The 24,127-nt window shown below is 43.8% G+C and overlaps 1 protein-coding gene across 1 annotated transcript in view; it reads right to left on the bottom strand.

Moving 5' to 3' along the window:
• Positions 1–3,236: 3,236 nt before the first annotated feature.
• Positions 3,237–24,127, bottom strand: part of LOC103191071 (teashirt homolog 2) — a 181,885-nt gene continuing 160,994 nt past the window's right edge. Inside the window, exon 3 of the mRNA XM_007912030.2 lies at positions 3,237–3,463. Within this exon, the coding sequence (XP_007910221.1) occupies positions 3,444–3,463 (20 nt within the window). The 3' untranslated portion in view covers positions 3,237–3,443. The remainder of the gene's footprint in view (positions 3,464–24,127) is intronic.

Raw genomic sequence — 24,127 nt, 5'->3', positions numbered from 1 at the left:
GTCTCAAAACGCTTTGCAGCATACACTGTAAAGTGATGTTACTGTGTGCATTTTGTGGGAGAATATTCAGGACTAAATGCCTGGAATTGTCTTTATTTTGCATACTTATCTGAAATAGGGAGACCCCATCAACCATTAAATGATGCCTTTAAAAATAAACTCCAAAGCAAGTGACTGAGGCTGATAGGCAGTATCCTCTCTGTAGCAAGTTCTGAGGTGGTGAAATGTGACATGTTTTCGGCTAGCCTTGTCACTTGCAGCTCCCAGAAAACAACCGGGAGGTGAGGCCACCTCGTGGGCATCTTTACTCTCTGAATAATCAGTCTAAAAATATTCAGACATTGAATACTGGAGCACGAGGCCATAGCTGTGCTGTATCCTGGGGTAAGACGTCTTGAGAGGTGCCCAACTTGAATTGATATTAGATGCAGCGGCCTCTTGTCTAGAAAGTCAATCCAAGTATTTTAAACTAAATGAACTAACTTATTTCAGGCTGGTTACAGTCTGCCACAGTTATATACAGCTCGCTTTAGGGTCCGCTGTCTTTTTATCTCCCAGTCGGACAACCACATTTAACTCGCTCGATTGCCCCTTGGCATCTGCCTAATCTTTAGACTACCTTAAAATTTAAGGATGGCGGAGAATTGTGGAAAACCCTTAACTTCTTTGTGACTTAATTTGGAAGCCAGTCTCCTGCTGTTCTTCCAGGTTCAGACTGAATCCTTGCGACAATTCTGCACGGTTTTAAATTCTGAGACAAAATGGTGCTGAGAGAGCGAGCTGGGGTGGAATTAGAGGCCTTCACAGATTTCTGCCAAATGGCTGGTTGTTCGTTGCCTTACGAGTTAGGAATATCATCACCAGCTCTGGAATACCAACAGCAGCTTTACTACAAACGTCCCCTGTTTTTTGACCAGTAAAATGTTCAGAAAACTCAAAACGTAGGAATTGCCAAGCGTGCAAACAGCTGCTGTGCAGTCACGTAGCAGGGAGGTCTCTCACTCCTTCTCTTTCTCTCTGCCTCTCTCTTTCTCTCTCCCCATCTCTTTCTCTCTCTCTGTCTCTCCCAGTGCGAAGAGCAGTTTTACAGCTCGTACATCCCTGCCTTCACAGGCTGTGGACCTGCTGCATTTGTGAGGTAAGCCTGCTGGGAGCACTGCTCTATTTCTCCAACACTAACTGACTGTTTGAATCTAAAATCCCGAATCTGTGAAAAACAACAGACTTTTAACCAACCGCAAGAGACAAGGGGAAGATGAGATGGAATAATAATCCTTGTATTTGGTACAGCGCCTTTCACTTCAGGAGGACATCCCAAAACGCCTCACAGGATATATTGTACGGTGGAGTACTGCGTACGTTTTATGGGCGACTGTAAGAGGGATGATGGTATATACATCATTAATTTATGTTGATTACTTAACCCTACAAACAAACAGTCACCCCACTTTAGAGTATATCCTATGAGGCGTTTTTGACATGCTCGCAATGTGAAAGACACTGTACCAAATGTGTGGTTTATTATTATAGTTATCCTTTTTACTAGTCGATGATAAAATCTTCTACAATAATAATACTATATTTAGCTTTTCACATGCATTCCATAAGGGGACGTAGGAAAACAGGAACAGGAGGAGGCCATTCAGCCCTTCCAAGGCTGTTCCACCGAGTGATTCGATCTTGGTAGATCTTTTGACGTATCTGTGAGGGAATCACCTGTGGAGGAGTCTGCCCAGGGCGAGTCAGCTCCTTCAGGAGAAGTGGGAAGAAAACTGACCAGAGAGAACAATGGTTCATTTTACTGATCGTATCGATGGCAAACTCAGGGCAACCCTGCCCACTTTCATTTGGGAAATGAATAGGAACAAGCGAGAGCCCCACGGGATACATACCACAGAGTTCAGTCAGTGTGAGCCCCGGGGTGATGGGGCGGAGGGGGGGGGGGGGGAGTTAGGGTGAAATCCTGCCTCGGCAAACGCAATGATGTATCTGATTGGGCCAATACGCACGCCAGCGCCAGACAAAAATGAGAAAAGCTGAATTTTAAAATATTATTTTTAATATAAAAAGTGTGGTATAAATAGAATACATACCAGTGAGCATTCATTCACCCCCGTTTTGTCTAGAAAACAAAATCCCACTCTTGAGGAGGCAGATCTCATAAACCTCAATTTATGAAATCTGACTTTTCCTGGGTGAGATCGTATTTCAAGCACTCACACTTGCCGATGCATATCCTCTATACCGGCAGTGTTGTACCTTAAGGGGTGTCTTATAACATCAGTGAGATAACAGTCTGACTTGTACATGTGTCCCAGAATTGATCAGTCTTAACAAAAAAAAACAACCAGAAAAAAAAAGAAAGCCTCAGCATGTTGTAAAAAATAAACCTTGCATTAAACAGGTCGGTTGGTACAATGTCCCATTTGTCCACCTGTGTAGAATGAGCTGAATACCTGATGTGTGCTTGTGGTATTTATTGAACTCATTGCTGCAACCTCATCACTCATTTGTGACTTTGTCTCCTGGGTGACTTTATCAGGGATGAATGGAGATACATTCCCTACACCTCGGGTGCCATGCATCCTGCGTTATATTGTCTGCGGAAACAGAAGGTAGCAGTATTGAACTGACGCTCTGTCTGCCCGCTCGTGATACATTTTGTCTTCCCTCCTTGTAGTTTCTTACTCTGCGGGATGTAGAATGTCGGAGGAGGCCATTTTTAACGCAGCCGGAGCCTGGCTTCCTGGCAGCGAGAGTGTCTTTATGTTAATCGTTGCTCCTACCCTCGGAGAAGCTGAATATGTGCTCTATTCCAGCGGAATGATTAACAGGGTACAAGTTTTTTTTTTCTGGCTAGGCCTCACTCACTGCTTCATCAGTCCTTTTCTTCTTACTTAAGACAGATTGATCCCTTGTGCAGTTATATTGGAGTGGGCAACCCGACTGGAGCAACGACATCTGCGCTGGCTACAAAGCACCTCATTCAGAGCCCCTGCAGTCTTGTAGCCTCCATCCAGCTCTAATTCATTGTCAGCTTCAACAGTAAAGACATTAGTTTCCAACGTGATTGTATCTTTGCATTAAACTTGGGCATTAAAGTTTGAAAAATTGTACCTTTTTTCTGCCACCAAGAGTAACCAATTGACGAAATAAGCACATCAATGTTCCTGGCAATTATCCCCTACAGAAACACTTTGTTATATGTGCTGCGGATATGCAGCAAGGAGTAGAGAGACAGAGCACAGTTTATCAATGAAAATCTAATAACATCCATAAGAATCAAGCTGAAAATCAATACTTCATTACCAAATTGTTAGTGAGAATGAAGAGTAATTGCAGGAGTTAAGCACTCGTTGCGGTCATAGCATGTGGAGTTCAATGTCGGAGCTGGAGTGAAGGAAGGGAGTCTTGAAAAAGGATGACTGGTCTGCAGATTCTGATCACTGTTTATACCTTTGCCCTGAGGGGAAAGAAAAGGATGACATTATTACTACATTTCAACTTCCTTTCTTACTTTTTTTATCCTTAACGCTCGAGACGCAAGTAATTAAAAGGAAAAAAAAGAGCTCCTGCTGCGAAGTTCGGGAATGTGGAGTCAGGCTGTTGGTAAATTCCGTTAGCTGGGATGAGCAGCACTAAATCTCCTGGCTCCCATTCATCACCGGGAAGAATTTCACTGATCAGGTTTCGAAATTCATGAGGTTTCTTCCTGAGACGCCGTGCTGAGGCTAAGGTACCTTCACCAGCAATTAAAAGCTTTCAAGAGCTCTCTCTCTCTCTCTCTCTCTCAGTGCCTTTTGTATGCAGTGCACTCATGAGCAACTCCACAGTATAGAAGGTTAAAGAGACCAAATGGGAAAGTCAAGCCACATGAGGTGGAAGGTAATTTTTTAAGACTAGATACCATTCAGTCCACCTCCCCAAACCCCTCCAACCATATTAAACCACTGCTTTTAACCCTTTGAGTTGCTAGAAGGTCAAAAGAGCAAGAGACTTTCAAACCAATTCTCTTGCACTGAGAGCTGCTGCACCTCCAATGAATTTAAACATTCTTTCTTGTATGATTGGACTCGACTTGCACCAAAGGCAACCGTTAGCAATTAGGCGCACTGCTCTCTCTGCCTGTAACTTTAGGAGGGTTTGGAGTGCACTGCTCTCGATTTCCACAGAGAAGCACATCACAGCTGACCAACTCTTCATAATAATGTAGCAACATTTTATAGTAATAATAATAAGCTTTGTATTTGATACCGCACCTTACCACGTCATTGAGACATCTCCAAGCGCTTCACAGAATATACCGTAAAGTGAATTGACTGCATATTTTCTGGGCGAAACACGGCAGCCAATTGTGCACAGCAGTGTCCCACAAACAGACGTGGATTGAGTGACCAAATGATTATTATTTTTTTAAGAGGATTATTACCCCTGGAAAGCAAACCGCGAATCGACTAACAACCGGGTTCCTATTTACTGCTGGGTAAACAGGCATGTGGAGTAAGGAAACTTCCCTAAGGTTTCGCCCTGCCCGGGAATCGAACCCGGGTCCTCTTGTTTGCGAGGCGGGTGCTCTAACCACTGAGCTACAGGACTTGAGTTTGTCTTTGACGCTTTGCAAGCGACGCAGACATACTGAAAACAGAGTGTACGCTGAGGAACATCTGGAAGACCGATCTTTGGATTTCTGACGGCAGAGGTTATGGAGAAGAAGCTGAGGGCTGTACAGCATTACAGAGCTGGTCAGCACTTCCTAAAGCAGGTATTGCTCTGCTTGCTGCTGGCAGTGAAGCTGTATTGTTCACTCCCAGCAGTGTAGCAACCTGGAGCTAACAAGCTTGATTTACACTCCTCCTGCTCCACATCATATCCAATCGGGGGCCATAAGAAAACAAATGTCCGAGCAGAACACCAAAAAATGCATATATACCGGGCTCGAGCTTCTTTTACTGCCATTAAAGGGCAAAACAGATTCTTCTTTTAAGAACATCCAATAAGGTCTGTTCAAAGCCCTGGCAATGGGTCGAGAGCTCGTGAAAGACCACGAGAAGAGAGACGGAGGCCAGTGTGTTCATCCTGAGAGTTACACGGCTTCCGCAAGGTGATTCCTTCAGGTGATTCCTGCTGCTCCCCCTCACCTGACTGTGAAATGCTGCTGAAACTGTGGCAAATTCCCACTAAACACGGCATAAATCACTGTTCTCCTGTTCAGTCCAGCGATCGTAAGGTTTTAAATCACTTTCCTGCAAAAATCAGGGGAGAGGGGGAGGTGGGTGGAGGGGAAAAGAGGGGGAACATCTCTCTAATTTTCAGGTTTTGTTAACCATGGGATACGCCAGATGCCCTTCATTATACACAACCAATGAGAAGGATTGCACGTTCCTTCTGCGCACGTCATTTATATAGTCAATTCACTTTACAGTATAGTCTGTGAAATGCTTTGGGACATCTCAACGACGTGATGAGGCGCTATATCAAATGCAAGGATTATTATTATTATTATTATTTGCACGAGACGCAAAATACGCCTTTACAAGTAGAAATCCCATTCTGTAAAAGTAACGGAAAGAGACGGGTCTTTTTAGTGATAAGGCATTAGATATTCCATTGTCATTGCCTGTACAATGGCAACAACACAATGAACGCCACATCAAACCTCAGCTTTCACCGACCGCTTCCTAAACGTTATCAACCTCTAGATAACACTGGTATTTTTTAAAAAGAAAACCACGAAACCGCAGTGGGCTGTTGAGCGGGACCCTGCTGCTTGGGTTTTGATGTGCGAGACCGAGTGTTAGAGCCTGTTGGTTTTATTGCCAGTCAGTGATTCAATCAGCCTGTCTGACAAGTGGAAATAAAACTCATATGTCCCAAGGAGGCGTCGAGTGGACTCTGCTTATATTTTTTTTGTGTAACAATATTACTGCAATCCTCAGGCAGTTAAGAGACATTCAGACAAATACTCTTTGGGCAGTGAAACCTGATCAACCAGCTGTCTGGTCGGCCCCGGTAACGCATCATTTTTAATCAAGCAACCACGCACCGAGGCAACAAAATAAATATATTCCCTCATCAAATATTGTCAGTTCAGGCAGCGTGGACCTGTGAAACCCAGTAATAGAGGGCCCTGGGTTGAATCTCTCCCCGTGCTCTGAATTTCACCCGCATCGGTGGGACGATTCGACTGGGACACTCCTGGTGGGCTATTAGCACAGCGGGGAGGGGGGAAGCTTAGCAATTCTCTGGATCTTCGTGCTGAGGACATTAATTTAGCTCCACCTGAACGGGGCAGGTATAAGAGAGACCATAAAAACGGGAAAACAAGCACACAATTAAAAAAAAAAAGAAAATGGCCTTTGTCTCTTTCTAAGACATATCCGTGAGGATCGACCCCCGCGAAGGGGACGAGCTGTTTCGCCTGCTGCTTTATTTGGCAAAACATCATGTGAAATGCACGCGTTGTTTTGCTGCAACATTCACTGCAGTAATTTGCCCTTTGTTACACACGCACGTCAGCTTGTTCGATTGTCTCTATTTGTTTCCGCTCCGAAACATGCTCAGAGCGACCCGAGAGCTTCATTTTGGCGGAGGTGATTTTGGTCGGTGTGATTTCCCCAAAGGGCACTTCCTGCACTTGCAATGAGCCCGAGTACAGTGACATACTCTGTCAGACAGACGCTGGCTGGGTGCTAACTGCGGTAAGGCAAAGCGAGGGCCATTCCCTTTCGCAGGATTAATACTGCAGCGTTACTACTACTAATAATAATAGTGAGAAGATTGTGGGCTCAAGCCCCATCTTGGGGACTGTGAACTCGCATCGTCTTGGCTGACACTCCAGTACAGTGCTGGGGTTGGTGAGCGTTGTCAGAGATGCTATTCTTAGCATGAAACGTTAACCCAAAGTCTGCCTGCCTGTCCAGGTGAACGTTAAAGATCCCATGGTACTGTTCCAAAAGAGAAAGGAGTTTCTTGGCAGAGTTTTGGCAACATGACAATCTCCCAGATCAAATTGGCTATTCACTTCATGGCCGTTTATGGAACATTTCTGTGCACAAAATTGGCTGCTGCATTTTGCATATTATAGTAATTCCCGTGAATGGCTTTGAGACATCCTCCTGAAGGGAAAGGTGCTATATCAGATGCGAGCGTCATTATTTTTTATTTATTTGCCATAGCGGCTTTTATTTCGAAAAAAAACAATGAAGAAATTGAAATAAACTTGCTGATACAAAGCCATTTCGCCGAGATTGATACCAAGATGGGCACTGTGGCAGGTTCCGGGTGCTGATCCAGAGAGAGTAAAGCAAATGACTCGTGAGCAGCTAGAGCGTTCCAAACCTCGGATGAAATTCACCCCACAAACGAGCAAACATTGACAATTTGGCGATACTTCCACCCTTTGTGCTGCTTTACTTACCCTGTTCGACTGTGGAGAGCATTTCAGACAATACACAATCCTATCCTCACCCGATATCTACATCCGCACACTTTTCAGTGATGAGAAGCAGGAATTTGAGCTGATTTTCACTTCCCTCGCCCACAGGCAACAAACCAAATGTAGCTTCCCCCCCACCCCCCACCCCTCTCCACCGCTCCCAACGCTTGCCAGCTGAGCGGAGGGACGACGGCAAAACCTAGGACCTCACAAATTAGTTTCAGTCGGCGTCAGCTTCACTATGTGAAATAAAAAGGAAAATCTTTCAGTTGAGTTAATAACCTAAGACTTAGTGATGGCGAAAGATATGCCGCACGACTGACTGAATAATTCATTAGTTCTAAGAGAGCATTCTTCGTACTCAGCACTGAGCCGTGGTGAGGAAGGGTTACCCGACCCTAAACTGCATTCACGCTGTAGTAATTCCAGTCAGTACACTTCACTTCCACACTTATGTCTTTTCAAACCTTGGTGAGAAAAAATTTAAGAACCAATAATCCTTGCATTTGATACAGTGTCTCATCACATTGTCGAAATGTCTCAAAGCGCTTCACAGGATTTACTGTTCAGTGTGTAGTGACTGCGTATTGTTAGGCGAACACGGCAGCCAACTTGCACATGGCAGAATGTCCCCCAAACAGTCATGAAGTGCTTGACCAATGTTTTCTTCTATCATTTGACTGTAATAATAATAATAATATAACAAATAATCCTTGCATTTGATATAGCACCTTATCACACTGTTGAGATATCTCAAAGAGCTTCAAAAGGATACACTGTAAAGTGGTGTGACTGTGCATAGTTTGTGGGCAATCAAGAATAGACTGTTATATGGACTGCCTGGGCGGTATATTAGCATTACATTTGCCAGCACGTGGGATTATATAAGTGCTGTGTAACAACAACAACAAGATTTCATTTATAGAGCGCCTTTCACGTCGGGAGGACGTTCCAAGGCGCTGGACAGTTGGGTCGGCACCCGAGCAGGGGGGCAATGGTCAGGGTGAGGGGAGGAAAGGGAGGGAGCGAGGAGGGGGTAGAGAGTCGAGAGGGGAGCTGAAGGCACAGTTGAAGAGAAAAGGATGAAAGTCAATGGGCTGAAGAGCCAAGTTTAGGTAATAAACCTTGTGTTTGATATAGTGCCTTATCATGTTGTTGAGGCGTCTTATACAGCGTATTTTGTGGGCGAAACCGCCAGCCAACTTGCTTCCAGCGATGCCCCACAAACAGCTGTGGAGTGACCTGGTCACGCGATAATGCAGCGTCATTCTATTCTCCAAAGCCCGTGTTTTTTTGCAGCCGCGCTTGGGCGAAATCGTGAGCCTCCCTGTTGCGCACAAATCGCCGTTTCACCGCTTGAGGTCAACCCGAAGATCAAAAATAAATCACGTGGAAAAGAAAAAAAAGTTTTGAGCGGAGGGAAGTTCCCTGCGATTGAGTTAGGAGACTTACAAATTTCACGTATCATTAGCCTCACCCCACCATCCTCCCTCCCTCCCTCCCACCCCACACAAAAAAAAATCGACCCACGGAAGCCTCCCAATTGCACAGTTGACAGTAAAGTCTGAGGTGGATGTGTCTGCCGTGACCACCTGTGTTGTGTGGACGCAGGCTGTAAAGCTGCTGCAGTCTTGTGTTGGCTGTGATCGGCCCAATCTGAGCACTCCTCGGTCATCAGCCCTTCCGCAGAATGTATCACCGGTTAAGCCACCCGCAGGGGGGTAATGCGGGTGGCTCTGTAGCGACGGACACACGGGAACGACGGAAGAGTTACCATCGCGCAGCTCCTAAAAAATATTTTCCTTTAAGGCTGGGGACTGGGGACCATCTTCGACCTGACCGCCTCAAGAGACTTGTTTTTTCAAAAAAACATCAAGAGATTTAAAAAGAAATAAAAATTGTCTCCGATATGTAAATACTATATTGCAGACACAAATGTTGTTTAAAGATTTGGTGCCGTATGCATCGTCAAAGAGAACTGGCTGGGAAGAGTTACTGAGCCTGACAGTACTAAATTAATATACACAGCTAAAATGACATGATGGCTGAAACACTCTCGGGTTAATGACTGGATCTGCCGATGGTAATTCAGTTTCCTCACACTCGGTCTCAGTAATTCTTCCCAGTCAGAACTCCCGACAATATCATCCCCCATTCACAGCCTCCCCAAGGATTTCCCATTCTCCCCCCCCCACACCCCGCACCCCCCCTCCTTAGCTCTGAATTGATTGTGAAAAAAAAGACAAGGCAAAAAGGACTTCAAACAAACACGATTCTTTTTAAATGTGATTCGTTTGAAAGTGGAGGTTTAACAGATGAGAATCCGTAACTGGACCCATTGATTCATTCTGTTCCTTTAATCAAAGTAATTATTCGCGCACCAAGTCCCTAAAAAAAATATCGAAAGTCTCTTCCCCCATTAAAGGAATCAATTAGGCTGTTTTTAAACTTTGAGGCAGAAAGTCTACAAATCGAAAACTGGAAAGAGCATATGCAGGAGTGAAAAGATAACGTTTCATAGGAGATTTAATATTTTCTAAATAAACTTGATTGACAATAATAATAATAATAATAATAGCATTTGATATAGTGCATTTCATGTCTTCTAGACGTCTCAATCTAGACGGCAGAAATTGCACACAGCAGCGTCCCACAGTCGTGGATTGAGTGACCAAATTATTACTGTGTTTTTTGAGGGATTATTATCCCCGGAAAAGTGATCCGCCAATCAACTAACAGCCGGGTTCCTACTTACTGCTGGGTAAACAGAGGCGTGTGGAGTAAGGAAACTTTCCCACCATTTTGCCTCAAACCCAGGTCTCTCACTTGCGAGGCGAGTGCTTTAAACACTGAGCCACAGGACTTCACAATGATGATAAAACAAATTTCACCTGTTTCTCAGCTCTCCCCCCCACCCAAAAGCAATTCAATGCTCTGTGTTGAAGGGCAGTGTCTGATTCCCGAAGTTCTTCAGCTCTCAAGGTTACATTGTGATAAATATATGACAAATAACTATAAAATAAATATATATCAAATAATAATAAATAATAATATAATAAGTAATAAATAAATAATAAACAACAGTAATAGTGATAAATTGGGCGCAATTGGCTGCCGTGTTTCTCCCACAAAATACACAGTCAATCCACTTTAAAATATATTCTGTGAAGCCCTTTGAGGCGTCTCAACGATGTGATAAGGTGCTATATCAAATGCAAGAATTATTATTATTATTATTATAATAAAAGGCACAGGAGTATTGCCAGCCTCTGCAAATATTATTGCTTTAAATGCCCTCCCCCACGAAAAAAATCAGCTTTCGTGCACGTTATTTTAGTGTCAATTTGTTGTCCTTCCCTCAATGTCCTCAGCTCCTGAAGGCGCTGACGCATATTTGACGTATGGCATCCCTTAGGACACTGGCACCACCTCTAGTATCGCACCCAAGCTCCCATTCTTCACATGTGAGCCTGGACACTCAGTGAGCGTCAGTGGGCTATTAGACCATGAAGGGCACCCCATAGACACGCTCGGTCCTAATTTTTTTTACTCAATGTCTGCACACAAGCACTTTCTAGCTGGACTGATAGGATAGTGTTTAAGAGTAAGAATCCTGGCTGAATTTTCCGTTCCTAGCCCAGGGCCAAAAAGTCCATGGGAGTCCAGCTTTCCTGCAGGCTGTGGCTCATAGCCAGCCCCTCTCCGCACAGACCAAGTATCCATCCTCAGACCTTTTGGTCTGTATGTGTCGGTCCAGTTAAAACGTTGGATTCAAAACAGCGCATAACTCTAATATGATAAATAGGTCTCTTCCATCAACACACATATACATAAGCATTTATCAGTCCCAGCACAGGTATTGATCAAACTGCAAAAAAATAGCTTTGTAAGAAAGAAGATGCAATAACCATTGATTTTTTTTTACTCCAACGAGTCAGAGAAATTACGACAATAAAACTAATCTGCATTATATGAACGCTGGGCTCTGAAAAGGTCACAGAAACATCAATTAACTGAAACCATTACATATTGCTGCTGTCATATTTAATACCACAAGGCACCTCCTACCCTAATCAGCAACTACAGGTCTTGTAACTATAAATAACAGAATGGCAGAGCCAGAGATGGCAATATTTAAGAGGATACTTGTGCATTTCAATTATGCGGAGCAGAAAGCTCTGCAAAGTCTTCGGGCCAGGAAAGGAAATGTAGGGACGATAGCAAAACAGAATTCTTATGTGCAATGTAATTTAACTGATAATGCTGGTGATGAGCTGGGTTTGTCAAGAATAAAAGCCTCTTGGATTGGAGAGGAGCTGTGGGATTTATACTGTAAGTTAACTGTATATTGGGATTTAAACTGCTGTGCGCAATTGGCTGTCACGTTTCGGCCACAAAATATACAGTCAATTCACTTTACAGTGTATTCTGTGAAGCGCTTTGAGACTCCTCATTGATGTGAAAAGGCAAGGATTATTATTATTATTATTATCAAATGCAAGGATTATTATTATTGTAACCTGGGAGAGTCTTAATACTGTGAGAAGTCCGCCTTAACGCTGATATTTTACGTGTCGGACTTAAAACCGTTGCTCCATTTTTTTGGGAAAGAATGAATTTATAAACAGGGTGACCAAAAAGTCATGATACTATGACAATATCTAATCAGTCTTGAAGAAAATATTAATTTTTTTTACGTAACAGGGTAGCTCAAAAATAAGACTTTTTGGTCACCCTGTATTTTAAAAAATATGTCATCTTTGAGTTTGGAAGCAACTCCAGTGAGTGTGCATTACAGTGTGCCTCAAGTTTGAATTGTTGCCAAATATAGTAAGCAGTGTCCTTCCTTAACCTTATCTACTTATGTTTCAGGGATGGCATTAAGCCATACATTCATCCAGTAAGGGGTGCACAAAAATATCGAAACATTTTGATTCAATATCAATGCTTGGTTTCTAGGTGCCGTTCAATTAAATTAAGTAAATAAAACTGAAACGATCAATATTTTACATTACTACAAGTTTCTATCGATTCGGGAGTAATTAATAAACACAGGCCTAGCATTAACTTCAAAATTATTACAGAGTTTGCAGAACAACCTGACAGGGGAAAGCACTTTCTAATTATGAAAGCAATTGAAATGCTGATATCAAACTAAATGTTGACCTCTTTCCTCTTTCCCCCCAAGATTTTCCCTTGTAACGCGATAGAGAACATTATGAAGTGAATAAAATCAATTGCGCTAAGATTTATTGAGTGTGGGTGCTGTTAATATTTGTTCTGTAGCTTTTTGAACTAGCTGGCAATTATCTGGAATTTGCTTGTTCCTGATGTTTTGCCGAGAACTGGGGAGTGGGGGAGGTTTTTCTTATTAATACAGTATCTGCCTCCTGGTCCCCTCTCAGCCCTTGTTCCTGGGACTCTCTAGCTACTGCCTGCCCACTTCCTGGGCACTGCTTGCCCACATTCTGCCCTCTGCCCTGCCCACTGTTTGCCTACTTCCTGCCCTCTGCTTGGTTTCAGCGGTGACGATCTAGCTCTTCCCTGACTGTCTCTTCCCTGATTCCTGTCCACGTTTCGGGCACTATAGGCTCTGCTGAAAGCATTGAGAGCACAAGACACCTAACAGGGTAACAATAAATGAGAACTGAAGGATTACTCGCCCGCATTACCTATTCCAGTCGGCGACAATAAAATAGAACTAAAACTAAAAGAAAATAAATGCTTTGGACCTGGATTTCACCAAGTTTTAAGTATCTAAGTGAAGAAATGCCAGCTATCAGCCTCAGTCGCACCCAGTGCATGTCTTGTTTTAACAGTGAGTTGGTTCAGAAGGGGGTAAGGCAGGAAATTTATAATTATAGATAAAGTGACAAACACATACACATCGCCTACAAATACACACAGTCACTGCTCTTTCCAGGGAATACTGTGAAGCACTTTGAGACGTCTTCTCGATGGGAAATTCAAGGCTTATTTTTTAAAAAAAATTGGGAAATTGAATTACAGGAATAAAATCAAGTCCAGTTATTTCTGAGCATACAGGAACCTATTTTCTTCATTCAATGACAGGAACAGAATACACCTCCCCAAATTTAAAAAAAAATTAAGTGAAGACTACAGATAAAATAGAATAAACAGAATTCTTCCCTATAAAACCCCCAGCTTTAAATCCACAGTGTAGTCCCGGTGATAACTGGTGAATAAAATTCAGGATGTAGATTAAATACTGGCATAACCAGTGCAGTTATTTATTTAATGCTAATTATCATTTTATTGGCTTTACGTTTTACAAGTAAAACGCAGGAGCAGGTGTGTCCGATGTAGAGAGAGAGAGAAAAAAATAAAGACAAAGGAAGTGATAAGCTCAGATGGTAAGTAATTGCAATTGCGCAGTGGTGGGAGTCTCTGTACTTAAAGGAAGAACAAAAGCAGTGAAAGCAAAAAAAGGGCTGATCATGACAAATAAGGAGCAGCGGGTCTGTGAGTCATACAGAACTGGGGACGTTCCCAGTAAATGTCAATGCTCTGATCTCAGTGATTTTATCCCCGCAGCAACAACAACAACTCACATTATGGCTCTATGTGGGGTAGTGTCTCGAAATGCTGATACAGCACGGAATTAAAATCAAACCCAGAATGGAGAATACACATGGGGCTAAAATACCGAAATGCAAAATCAGATGAAAGCAGAAAAAGGGAAGAGATAAGCAGAGTAGATACCTCGAATGGAGAAAGGAATTAAGGAGGGTGGGGATTGAGAGAGAGAGAGAGAGAGAGAGAGAAAGGCATGTGAGCAATAATCATACGATGCAGGAATGTAAAATATATATATATCTATATATAAAGGTCAAATAGTGAAATGAAGGTTGGGCGGAGAGGAGAGATGAAAATATAAAGGAGAGAAAGAGAGAAAAGGAGAAAAANCGGTGTAGGAAATTGCAACGTAAAAGGAAAGAAGGACGAACAGTTAATGCGGAAGATTAGAAAATCTCTCCCAGTCTTTCAAATTTCAATGCAAAAAAAAATCTGCTGAGAACAGCCATCGAGAATTTATCTCCTCTCAACAGCTGCTCTCAACGGTGGTACTGGGAGAGATGCAGAATTCTGGCACCCCCCATCTGTGCGAATTATTTAGTTCGCTAACTCACGCTACACTATCAAGAGCTGACTGGAGTTCTCGGAGAGCTTCGTACTACAATCAAAGCTCGGTGACATAGCACTCACTGTGAAGTAAACTGCTCGTACAGACAAGGTGGCAGAATCTGCTAGAGAAAGGACTGTGGTACACATATCCTGGATCAGCACAGGGTGCGTCCATTAGAGATTCAAAGAGCCAGGCCCCACTTTTTCCCTGTGTTGTTTTTTTTTTCGCCTTCTACTGACCACCACCTTCACGAACAAAAATAACCATCGACCTGGGAAGGTTTTGTTCCGAGCCGCTGCACGCAAAAGGCCATTTCTCTTCGCAGTGAGCCCGGAATTATTTCATGGCTACATCTCATAAATAATAGAAAGCAAGATATGTTGTATAGATTTGAATTTTGATAACTTTGAATTACAGGAGGTCAGCAAAAAAAAAAGGGTTACTGTCTCTTTAAATGATGGGGCTTGGATTACAGTGTACTGAATACATTTTTTCCACTACATCACACACTGTCCCAGTGCACATAGGATAGTTTATTGCTCTGCATGATTCATAACCCATTTCTCACATGGGAACATTACAAGGTTCAAATTATATAAAACCTCTCAGTGTTGATAAAGAGCAGGGATATGAAAAGTTGTAAATCACGGCATTTGATTGGGCTTCCTGCCTGTTGGAGATGCTTTCTTTTTCTGTTCGAGAAATTAATGTCTGATTGAAAGACCATTTTTTCTCAAGACTATGGGAACTCGGGGGAAGGAATCTGACTCGATTGTTAGGGTGGCTTTTGCTAATGACTTTTTTAAGCAACCCCCACTGAGGTCTAAATGCCTACAATATCCATAAACAACTCCATTCTGTCCAATTAAAGCGACAGAGATGTACCTCCCTGTCAGACAGATTTGCATGGGTAAGCACGTGAGATCATAAGGATGGTGAGGGATCATTCTATATCTATAAGGGATGCGCAGAATAGATGACTTCCATTACAGCCCCCTTACACTTTCCCAATTACTGCCAGCGTTTAATTAATTACTAATGGCTTTCCCTGATGTAATCATCTATGTTTAGCCAATCTGCGGATTCTCTCATCTCGACGAACCATTAAAGCTGGGTGACTGAATCTATTTGCTCAGGGCTCCAACTCACCCCTTTTCCGAATCAAGGATGTTCGAGCCATTTATAATTTAAAGGCTGTACACCGGTCAGGCCGTAAACTAACGCTGTAAGCCTCGAAGATAGCGTTCATGGCAGGGAAGGGGGCTGGAATGCTCAGTTTGTGTGTGTGTGCGTGCATGGGGGGGGGGGCGGGGCGGAGGAGGAGGGTGTTGAAAGGTGGATTTTCACCTGAGAGCTGTCTCACTGAAACCTCTCAAACACTCGGCTTTGCTCCCGTTTGTACGATGTGCAAGCAAACTTCTGCGGCCATCTTACAGGAGGGTGATTCCTCAAGGTGGCTGCACTGTCCTGACAGCGAGCACGCTCACTTTAACCCTTTGTGAGCCTTCAGAAATACACTTTTCTTTCCGTTCGCCCGCAAAATACATAGCCAATCCACTTTACGGTATATTCTGTGAAGCGTTTTGAGACCTTCTCAACGACATGATAAGCGGGCAACCTCTCTTTTATTAAAAATGCTGCCGTGCAATAGAAACTTTCTTACCATTTCATTTTTTCATCTTTTTAATCATTCCCATTCACCCACCCCCATCTTCTGCGGTTCATCCGCTAGACTGATGCCCGCCAAAGCTCCTCACTGCCAGGGAGTGCCAGCGAGTGCCACCTGTAGCTCTTCTTTGTGTGCCCTCCCCTCCCCTCCAGGCAGCCTGACCTTCCCACACGGTACAGCTCAGATCGGGGAACAAAGCCACAACAGGAATCACATGCACCTCTTCCCTTAGCCTTAAGTCTTCGCACAATGGTCTATGAATGGAGGCGGAGGAGAAAGTGACTGAAAGCTCACCTTTTCGAACGCGCTTATTGTCACTTCCTCCTTCCCCCTGGCTCGGTGTCGGGCTCCGCCACTGCTAAGCACTCGGAGACACTGCCCCGCTTGAAGGGCACAATATAAATGCAAGTTGTTGTTGTTGTTTGGTAAGAGCTATTACCATTGCACCTTGTGGGGAGCTTGGGAGACGAGCAAAACAAAATCAACGGGAAAGAAGTCCTGGTAGGATTGCGGTAAAAGTAACGTTTTGGCGATCCTGGCACGAGTACAGACACAGCATGAAAGAAACACGGGAAAGTAAATCGAAGCGTACAAACAAAAATGCCCCCTCCCACCTCCAACATGTACTAAAAAGAGTGCTGACAGAGATTGGTCTGGACATTGTTCAAAGAGAAGTCCAAATCTGATGAGAAGAAGAGTACACAGAGACCTGCAAATGTCATAGTAAACTGTAAGTGAAGATGAACTCTTTTTTTAAGTCTTTAATTCTAAAAATGTGTCAATGGAACCTTATTCGTTAAAAAAAAGAGTGAGCGAACTTTGAATTTCTACCGAGGTGTTTAAGTGAAGTGTCTCGCGACAATGATGTTAAAAGTGCCAAGACAGACCTTTAGAGCAACGTAACACAATGAGCTCCGTTTCCCCTGAATTGCAGCCTCCCAACAGGGATTAACAGGCATCCACAGGGAACGCCTTGTTAAGATATCTACACCGTCTAGATGTGTTTGTTGTGAATCACCAAAGGAAAAAAGTAGCCAGATTTCACTGTCGGCATTTTGCACCCGTATCATGTAAAATATAAATCTGTTCATTTGTCAAACATGTCCGATGCAAGCTGATGCTGCAGTGAGTTTCTGCTGTTTAAAGCCGTGAATGCTGAGCGTTTAAAACGCTTCAATAGTTTTAGAGCCTTTTAACCCAAGCCCCACAGTTTAAGCCATGGTTTATAGCTGGAAGCTGGTGCCTTTTGACAGCTGGAGCTGACCGAAACACACGGGCAGGATATGTTAAAGCCAACTTCAAAATAAGCTCCAGTGCCTGAGACCTTGCTGGGGAGGTTAGTTGAAAACCTGAATACACCTTTTTGAGTTATTGGAGTGAAAAGTTAATATTCAAGGAAGAAGAGACAAACAAGCGGGAGAATAGGTAGAAAGGCACACACGCAATGTTTTTTTCGCCCGCAAAATATACAGTCAATTCAGTTTACGGTATATTCTGTGAAGCGACTTGAGACGTATTGAAGATGTGATAAGGCGCTATATCAAATGCAAGGATTATTATTAGGGCTGGGACTTCAGGTTGCTGGATATACAGTACTTATAATACAAGCTATGTTGATAGTAATCTCTTATAAGGCGCTGATTCCTGAAGCACCAAAAATGCCGCAGTACATCAGCACTCAATGATACACTCAGTCGCTACAATTACCACACTTAAGAATGACACAGCAACTCTCTCTTGGGTGTGACTTGTATACAGTAAGTACCTGCAAATCAGTCTGCTGCTCCCTCACTGCCTTAAGCTCATGTCATGTCATGTCATGTCATGGAAATCCTGCTTCTTTGATAGAGCACTGCAGGGAAGTCAACCAGTCTAACAGATGAAATCAGGAACTTTCCCTTTTCAATTACCCCTGATGTGGTTGAGATACAAAGCATTAATCACTCAATCGTCTAGCATTAGTCAGACCACAGTTTGGATTTTGGAGTATTGTGTCCAGTTTTGGTCACCCCACTTTAGGAAGGATGTCAGGGCTATATAGAGAGGAGATTTCCTAAGATGATACCAGAGATTAGTGGTTTGACCTATGGGGGTGGGTGGGGGGGGAACTGACCTTATTTTCACTGGAGCAGGAAAGGTTGAGGGGGAGATGAGTTTGAAAGCTTTAAAATAATCAGGGTTTTTGTGAGAGGAGATAGGGAGAAATGATTCCAACTAATCGGGGAGTCGGGAACTGGACAGCATCAATTTTGTGATAGTTACCAAAGGAGCAAAAGGGGCGATTATCAGTATTTTTATTTTCGCAGAGAGTGGCTCGGATGTGGATGGCCCTGCCTGGTGTGGTGGCTGAGGCTGTATTCACATTAGCTTTCACAAGGGAATTATCATAAACTTGATGCTCTGGAACACTCTCCCTCAATCCCTCTGCTTTGCCCGCGCTCTCCCCTTGTTCAAGTATTGCCTGAAAACTTTCCTCTTTGACTGTGCTTAAGGCCACCTCTCCCCTCCCCCCAGCTCGGAGTCAGGCTCAGCCACTGGTTAAGCGCTCTGAGAGGCTATCCTGCGTGGAGGGCATGGTATAAGTGCAAGTTGTTGTTGTTGTTTTGACAGATATCTAAAAAGGAGTTATTTTCAGGTTTACGATTCTGTAGCATTTCCTGTTGGAATATGCCATCTGTAGGACCCGCTGAAGACTTTTTGTTTGGTCAGCCGGGTGTCTGACACATGCGGAAACCCACCACCGTGCTTATGAGTATCCAAACCAAACGGAGAATTCCATGCGTCCCACCTACACATGGCAATCCCAGTGACAGATTGTTGGAATGGAATGCGCACTCTCTCCCTGGAGAGATGCATCCTGCTTACCTAATTCCAGAAAGTATTAGGCACACGTTGGCAAGAGTCAAGGGTAGGTGAACATCCAGAGTGTGCATTGGGCTAAATGCTGGAGTCTAACCAGCTAAAACTGCATAGCTTGCCATTGATATTGCTGTTTGGGAAGTTTTCCCATTGCTTGTCCACCTAGGACCACCCTACCCATTGAGAGATTTGGCTTGCAGGGTTAACAGGAGCTGAGGGGGAGGCTGCAGAACGGAGCACAGGAAAGTATAACAGACAAAGAGTGGAGCTCCACAAACCATTAACCCAGATTGCTGCTGTAGTAACTGTGTTACTGCTCAGTGGGGGAGAGGGTTAATACCGTGCCCCTAAAAAAACTTTTTTTTTGCTTCGGACGGGGAGATCTTTATAACGTATTTGTTATTAATTTACAAACTTAGCGAGTTGGTTTAGCAACAAAGGAGAAACAAATCGCGATGGGCTCTGCACAATAAAATGTGGAGAATTAATTCCCTATTTTCAGTAATTCCACACTGACTGCCAGCCGCATGGTATCTGAACATCTGGATAGCTGAGGCACAAGCAAAGTACAGTCGTTGCTTTTTAGTGTTGGGAAAGGGAAGGGGGTGGTGGGCGCTGGGGGAGGGAGGAGAAGAACAGGGAGAGAAGGAGACCTACTCATCTCCACTTAAACCAATGTCGTCTGGAGCCGGTCACTCATACAAAGATCTGTTTCTTAGCTTGAACCTCTGAGGGAAAGGCAGAGACTGTGTCCCAAGTCAACGGACACCAATAAGACGAAACAAAGAATTCAAGATAATCATCAGTTGGCAGAGAGCGAGAGCGAGAGAGAAAATCAAGCAATTTCGCGAAGATCCTTAATCTGTCTGCGAAAAAAAATTATTTAAGGAGATAAAACAAATAAACAAAAAAACTCCACAACTAATGAATAAATTAATCTAGGCTGCAGGGGTGTATGTGGGGGTGGGGGTGGGGGGGTGGGGGGCTGGGGAGCTGGGTGGGATGGGGGTGGGGGGGGAGAGCCGAGAGCAGGGCTGCTGTTAATTAGATGATGCAGAGGTGCCAGATCCGTACATATTTGTGGCTTGTTCTGTTACCAGTGATCCCAAAGAGATGTGATCTATCATGACATCAAACTCTTGCCCCAGGGTAAGGAGTTTGACTAAGTGTTGGAGGGAACATTGAATCCTCTGGGTACCAATGACCTTCCTGAGGCAAGCTAATAAGAACTGTGTTATTAGCAAAGAAGAAAGCACTTCAAAATATGAGATCACATGAGCCCTCCTGTCTTCTACTGACAGTTCAGCCAGCCCGACTCTTAAGCCTATAAAGAATGACAAAAGAAGCCTGATGCCCTAATTGCAGGATAAGATGAAGATGCTTAAGGCAGAATAAAACATGAAACCCCGCACAGAACACACATCCGTACACACAAAGGAGACTGCAACCGCAGCATGTAAACAATCCATATTTACCTCATGTCCTGTGTGGCCCCACTTGGGTTCAGTGTTGACACCCAAACCTCCCAATTTATTCTCCTATCTGCTGCCATGTTCCTTGTCAGTGCAGTGCAATGCTACTGTTCTATTCGCTTCATTGCAACGATTTTACGGCATTAAAAGGGCAAGCTAACAACGATAAAAATCCTTACAACTGAAACGGCACCGTTCATGTTTAGAGGATGTCTCTGTGAAGTGTAGTGACTGTGCATTAGCAGTTGTTGTGGTAGCCAATTGTCCCACAAACAACAATGACCAATTGAATTTGCAGGACTCTACAGTATTCGAATAGTGCCATGGGATCTTTAACATCCACTTGATCAGGCAGGCAGACCCTCAGTTTAATGTCTCGTCTGAAGGATGGCAACACTGACATTGCAGCCTCCCCAGCGCTGATGCTGCTACCTAACCATGAGTTCAAAGTCCCAATATAGAACTCGAATCCACAACCTTTTAACGCAAAAGGGGAGAGTGCCACTGACTAAGCCAAGCTGAAACTTACATCTCAGTGATCAGCATGCGACAGATTCATTGATTCCCAAAGTTCAGACAGTGACTCAACTCTCCAGGTTAAATTCTTTAAAGCCTGGCACTTACAGCATCTGTCTACACACTACCTCGTTGCCTTATTGTCTTGCAGTATATGAGCAGCTATCTGCAAATCGGTGCCTCTATTTGCAGCATCTGGATTTGTGAATAATGCAATAAAATAAGTCAGTAAAATATTATAACATCATGCCATTTACATGATGAAATTGCAGTGAATGATTTCAGTGCTGACATTTACAATGTTCATTTTTGATACAATAAACCACAGTATCAGCATCCCCTTGTCCCAGAGGGGATCATGACTGTCTCTCTATCACAGAGCTATAAACAAGGGTCTATGTTAACTCTGAGTATAGTGTGAGTTCCCAGTGAACAATACACTGCACTTGTATTGTTGTCTTATCCCGATTTATGGGGATTACTCTAAAACCTGCTGGGTGTTGCTGAGCTATTTGGAGCAGCAAAGGAAGATCCCTGGTTTCAACCTGAGTCTGTAATGTGTTGGCCAGTCTTAACAAGGGATGTAGAATAGGACGTGTCGAGTTAAACCCGATCACATGTAGAGCCTGGTGAGGATACAGACAGGACAGCCTACAATAACTTCCAGAGGTCGAATTAGCATTCCGACACTCATCATTAATGCTCACTTGTGGATAAAGGCTGGTTATGCGAGGTTCCAGCAAATGACTGGCATTGAAGGATCTGGATCTCACTCGGAGGAAAAAGGAGTCAAATAGCCTCAGGCGAAGAGGAGGGGAGAAAAATGCTGGAGAATACTGGCAAACATACACCCCGATTTGTGAAGGTGGCATTAAGTAAGCTACTGTCCCCCATCAAACTCTTAACGGCATCTGCAACATCAGTGGTGCCCTTCAATGGAAGAAGCAAGCCTTTCACAGCTTTTTGGGTATAAACATTGCAATGTGTATTGGTTTAGCTGGTAGCACTCTCAGCCTTTCATCTTCTCTTTCCAGAATACCAAGCCACCATCTTTCCATTGCAGCATCCAGCAGTTTCTCAATTGCATGCGGTGTCCTGGTCTCAAGCACCCATCCGGGGAACCTATTCCAGCTGTTGGTTACTCTGTGTGTGTAAAAAAAATCCTGGCATTTGTCCTAAAATTGCCCTTCACAACCCTAAATCTCTGTCCTTTTGTGTATCTGCTTTGACATATTCTCAAAGTATTATGCTGGATTTACATTTTCTATCCCGTTAAGCCTCTTATATGTCTCTATAAGGTCTCCTCTAAGACATCTCTTTCCATGCCTGGTTTATCAGGTCTTACTCATAGCTCATCTGTTGGACGCTAGGGATCAGCCCAGCTCATTCCTCTGCATTGTCTGGGCAGCCACCTCATGTCATGGTGACCAGAGCTGTACACAGTTCTCCAGGTGCGGCCTGACCAGAAAAATGTAGTTTGAACACAACTTCTGGGAGATTTGAACTTAACTGATTTGGGAAAGTAACCTGGCAATCCTGTTTGCTTTGTTTATTGCTGCCTCACACCGTCATTTGCAAACGTAACTATTGTGCATGGAATTTAAATATCCGGCTCGTCTATGTCTTCGTAATGGGTCGTGTTGTGGGGGGAAACCCTTGAGCCACGCCACCCCACCACTCCTGATACATACATAAGAACGTAAGAATTTGCTGGACAAAAGAAGACCCAGGTTCATCCAGTTTACCTTCCACCATCCTAGCAGTCGTGTGGACAAGTCACAGCCCAAACTATATGATGAATATACAAGATATTATTTCCTTCATAGAAGCGATCGCCTTCAGATGGAGTCAGCAATGTGACTCCAACACGACTCACATTGGACTGATGTGATTTACGCTGCACGTTTGCATGTGATTTGCTGCCAAAATTGCACCTGTTGTCTGCCAAAGACATGGCAGAAACCCTGATTATAATATAATAGTCCTTGCATTTGATATAGCGCCTTATCATGCCTTCGAGACGTCTCAAAGCGCTTCACAGAATATACTGTAAAGTGAATTGGCTGTATATTCTATGGCTGAAACGCGGCAGCCAATTGCGCACAGCAGCGTCCCACAAACAGTCGTGGATTGAGTGACCAAATTATCTTTAAATTAATTTTTTGAAGGAATTTTTATTCCTGTGGGAAAAGGAACCTTTGACAATGGTCGCATTGCTGAGGCAGAGCAGGGAAGGGCTCGCTCTCCATCTCAGACTCTCTTCATCTCACCTGGGCGGGACACGATTCGGGGAATATCTGAGGCCAAAAGCATTCTGCTCTCTAGAGTCTGCGATGCAGTGAAAAACGCAGTAAGTGATAAGCATCATATCAAGGAACATTCCGTTCCTGGAGATTTCCCGTAAGAGGGAGGGAAGGGGAGGGGAAGGGAGTGGGGTGGGGGGGGGAGATTCCCCATGCCTGGTTTCGTCGAAATGATTTGCTCCCAAATGCTAGTCTCGACAGTTAATGAACCCGTGGTGACAAATTGGGGAATATCCCCACACACTGTAGCAGTCACTACCCGACCCTGGTAAAGCTGCTATTCCACGAGCTGACATTGAAATGTTGGGATCTGTATGGAGGTGGGATCAATCGCTTTTAGGCGAAACCATTTTAACTAAGTTGGAGGGGTGGGTGGGGGGGTGGGAGGTGAGGTGAGACGGGAGAAAGTTCCACTGGTGATAATTATCAGATCACAACCGCATTTCTCAGCCCTGCGCATCTCTCACTTTGGCAACAGAAGGAAATAGTGACTAACAACACAGAAATCCACCCCGCAATTTGGCACAAGTGGGACATGTGCAGCAATTCACAGCTGCTTCTGAAAAGCATTTATTAAAAAAAATTTCCCCCGGAAAATCGCTAATTTAAATTGCAACCCTGCAGGATGTATATTTAACAGGTATAGACTTAAGTGGGAACAGTCTCCAAGGCAGGACTAATTATGTGCGCTCTATGTGAAACAGTTTGTATAAAAATAGTCCCTTA

The sequence above is a fragment of the Callorhinchus milii genome, unplaced genomic scaffold, assembly GCF_018977255.1.
Source record: "Callorhinchus milii isolate IMCB2004 unplaced genomic scaffold, IMCB_Cmil_1.0 Scaffold18, whole genome shotgun sequence".
NCBI lineage: Eukaryota > Metazoa > Chordata > Chondrichthyes > Chimaeriformes > Callorhinchidae > Callorhinchus > Callorhinchus milii.
The sequence above is the reverse complement of the archived record's forward strand: the minus strand, read 5'-3'. Positions and strand labels throughout refer to the sequence as shown.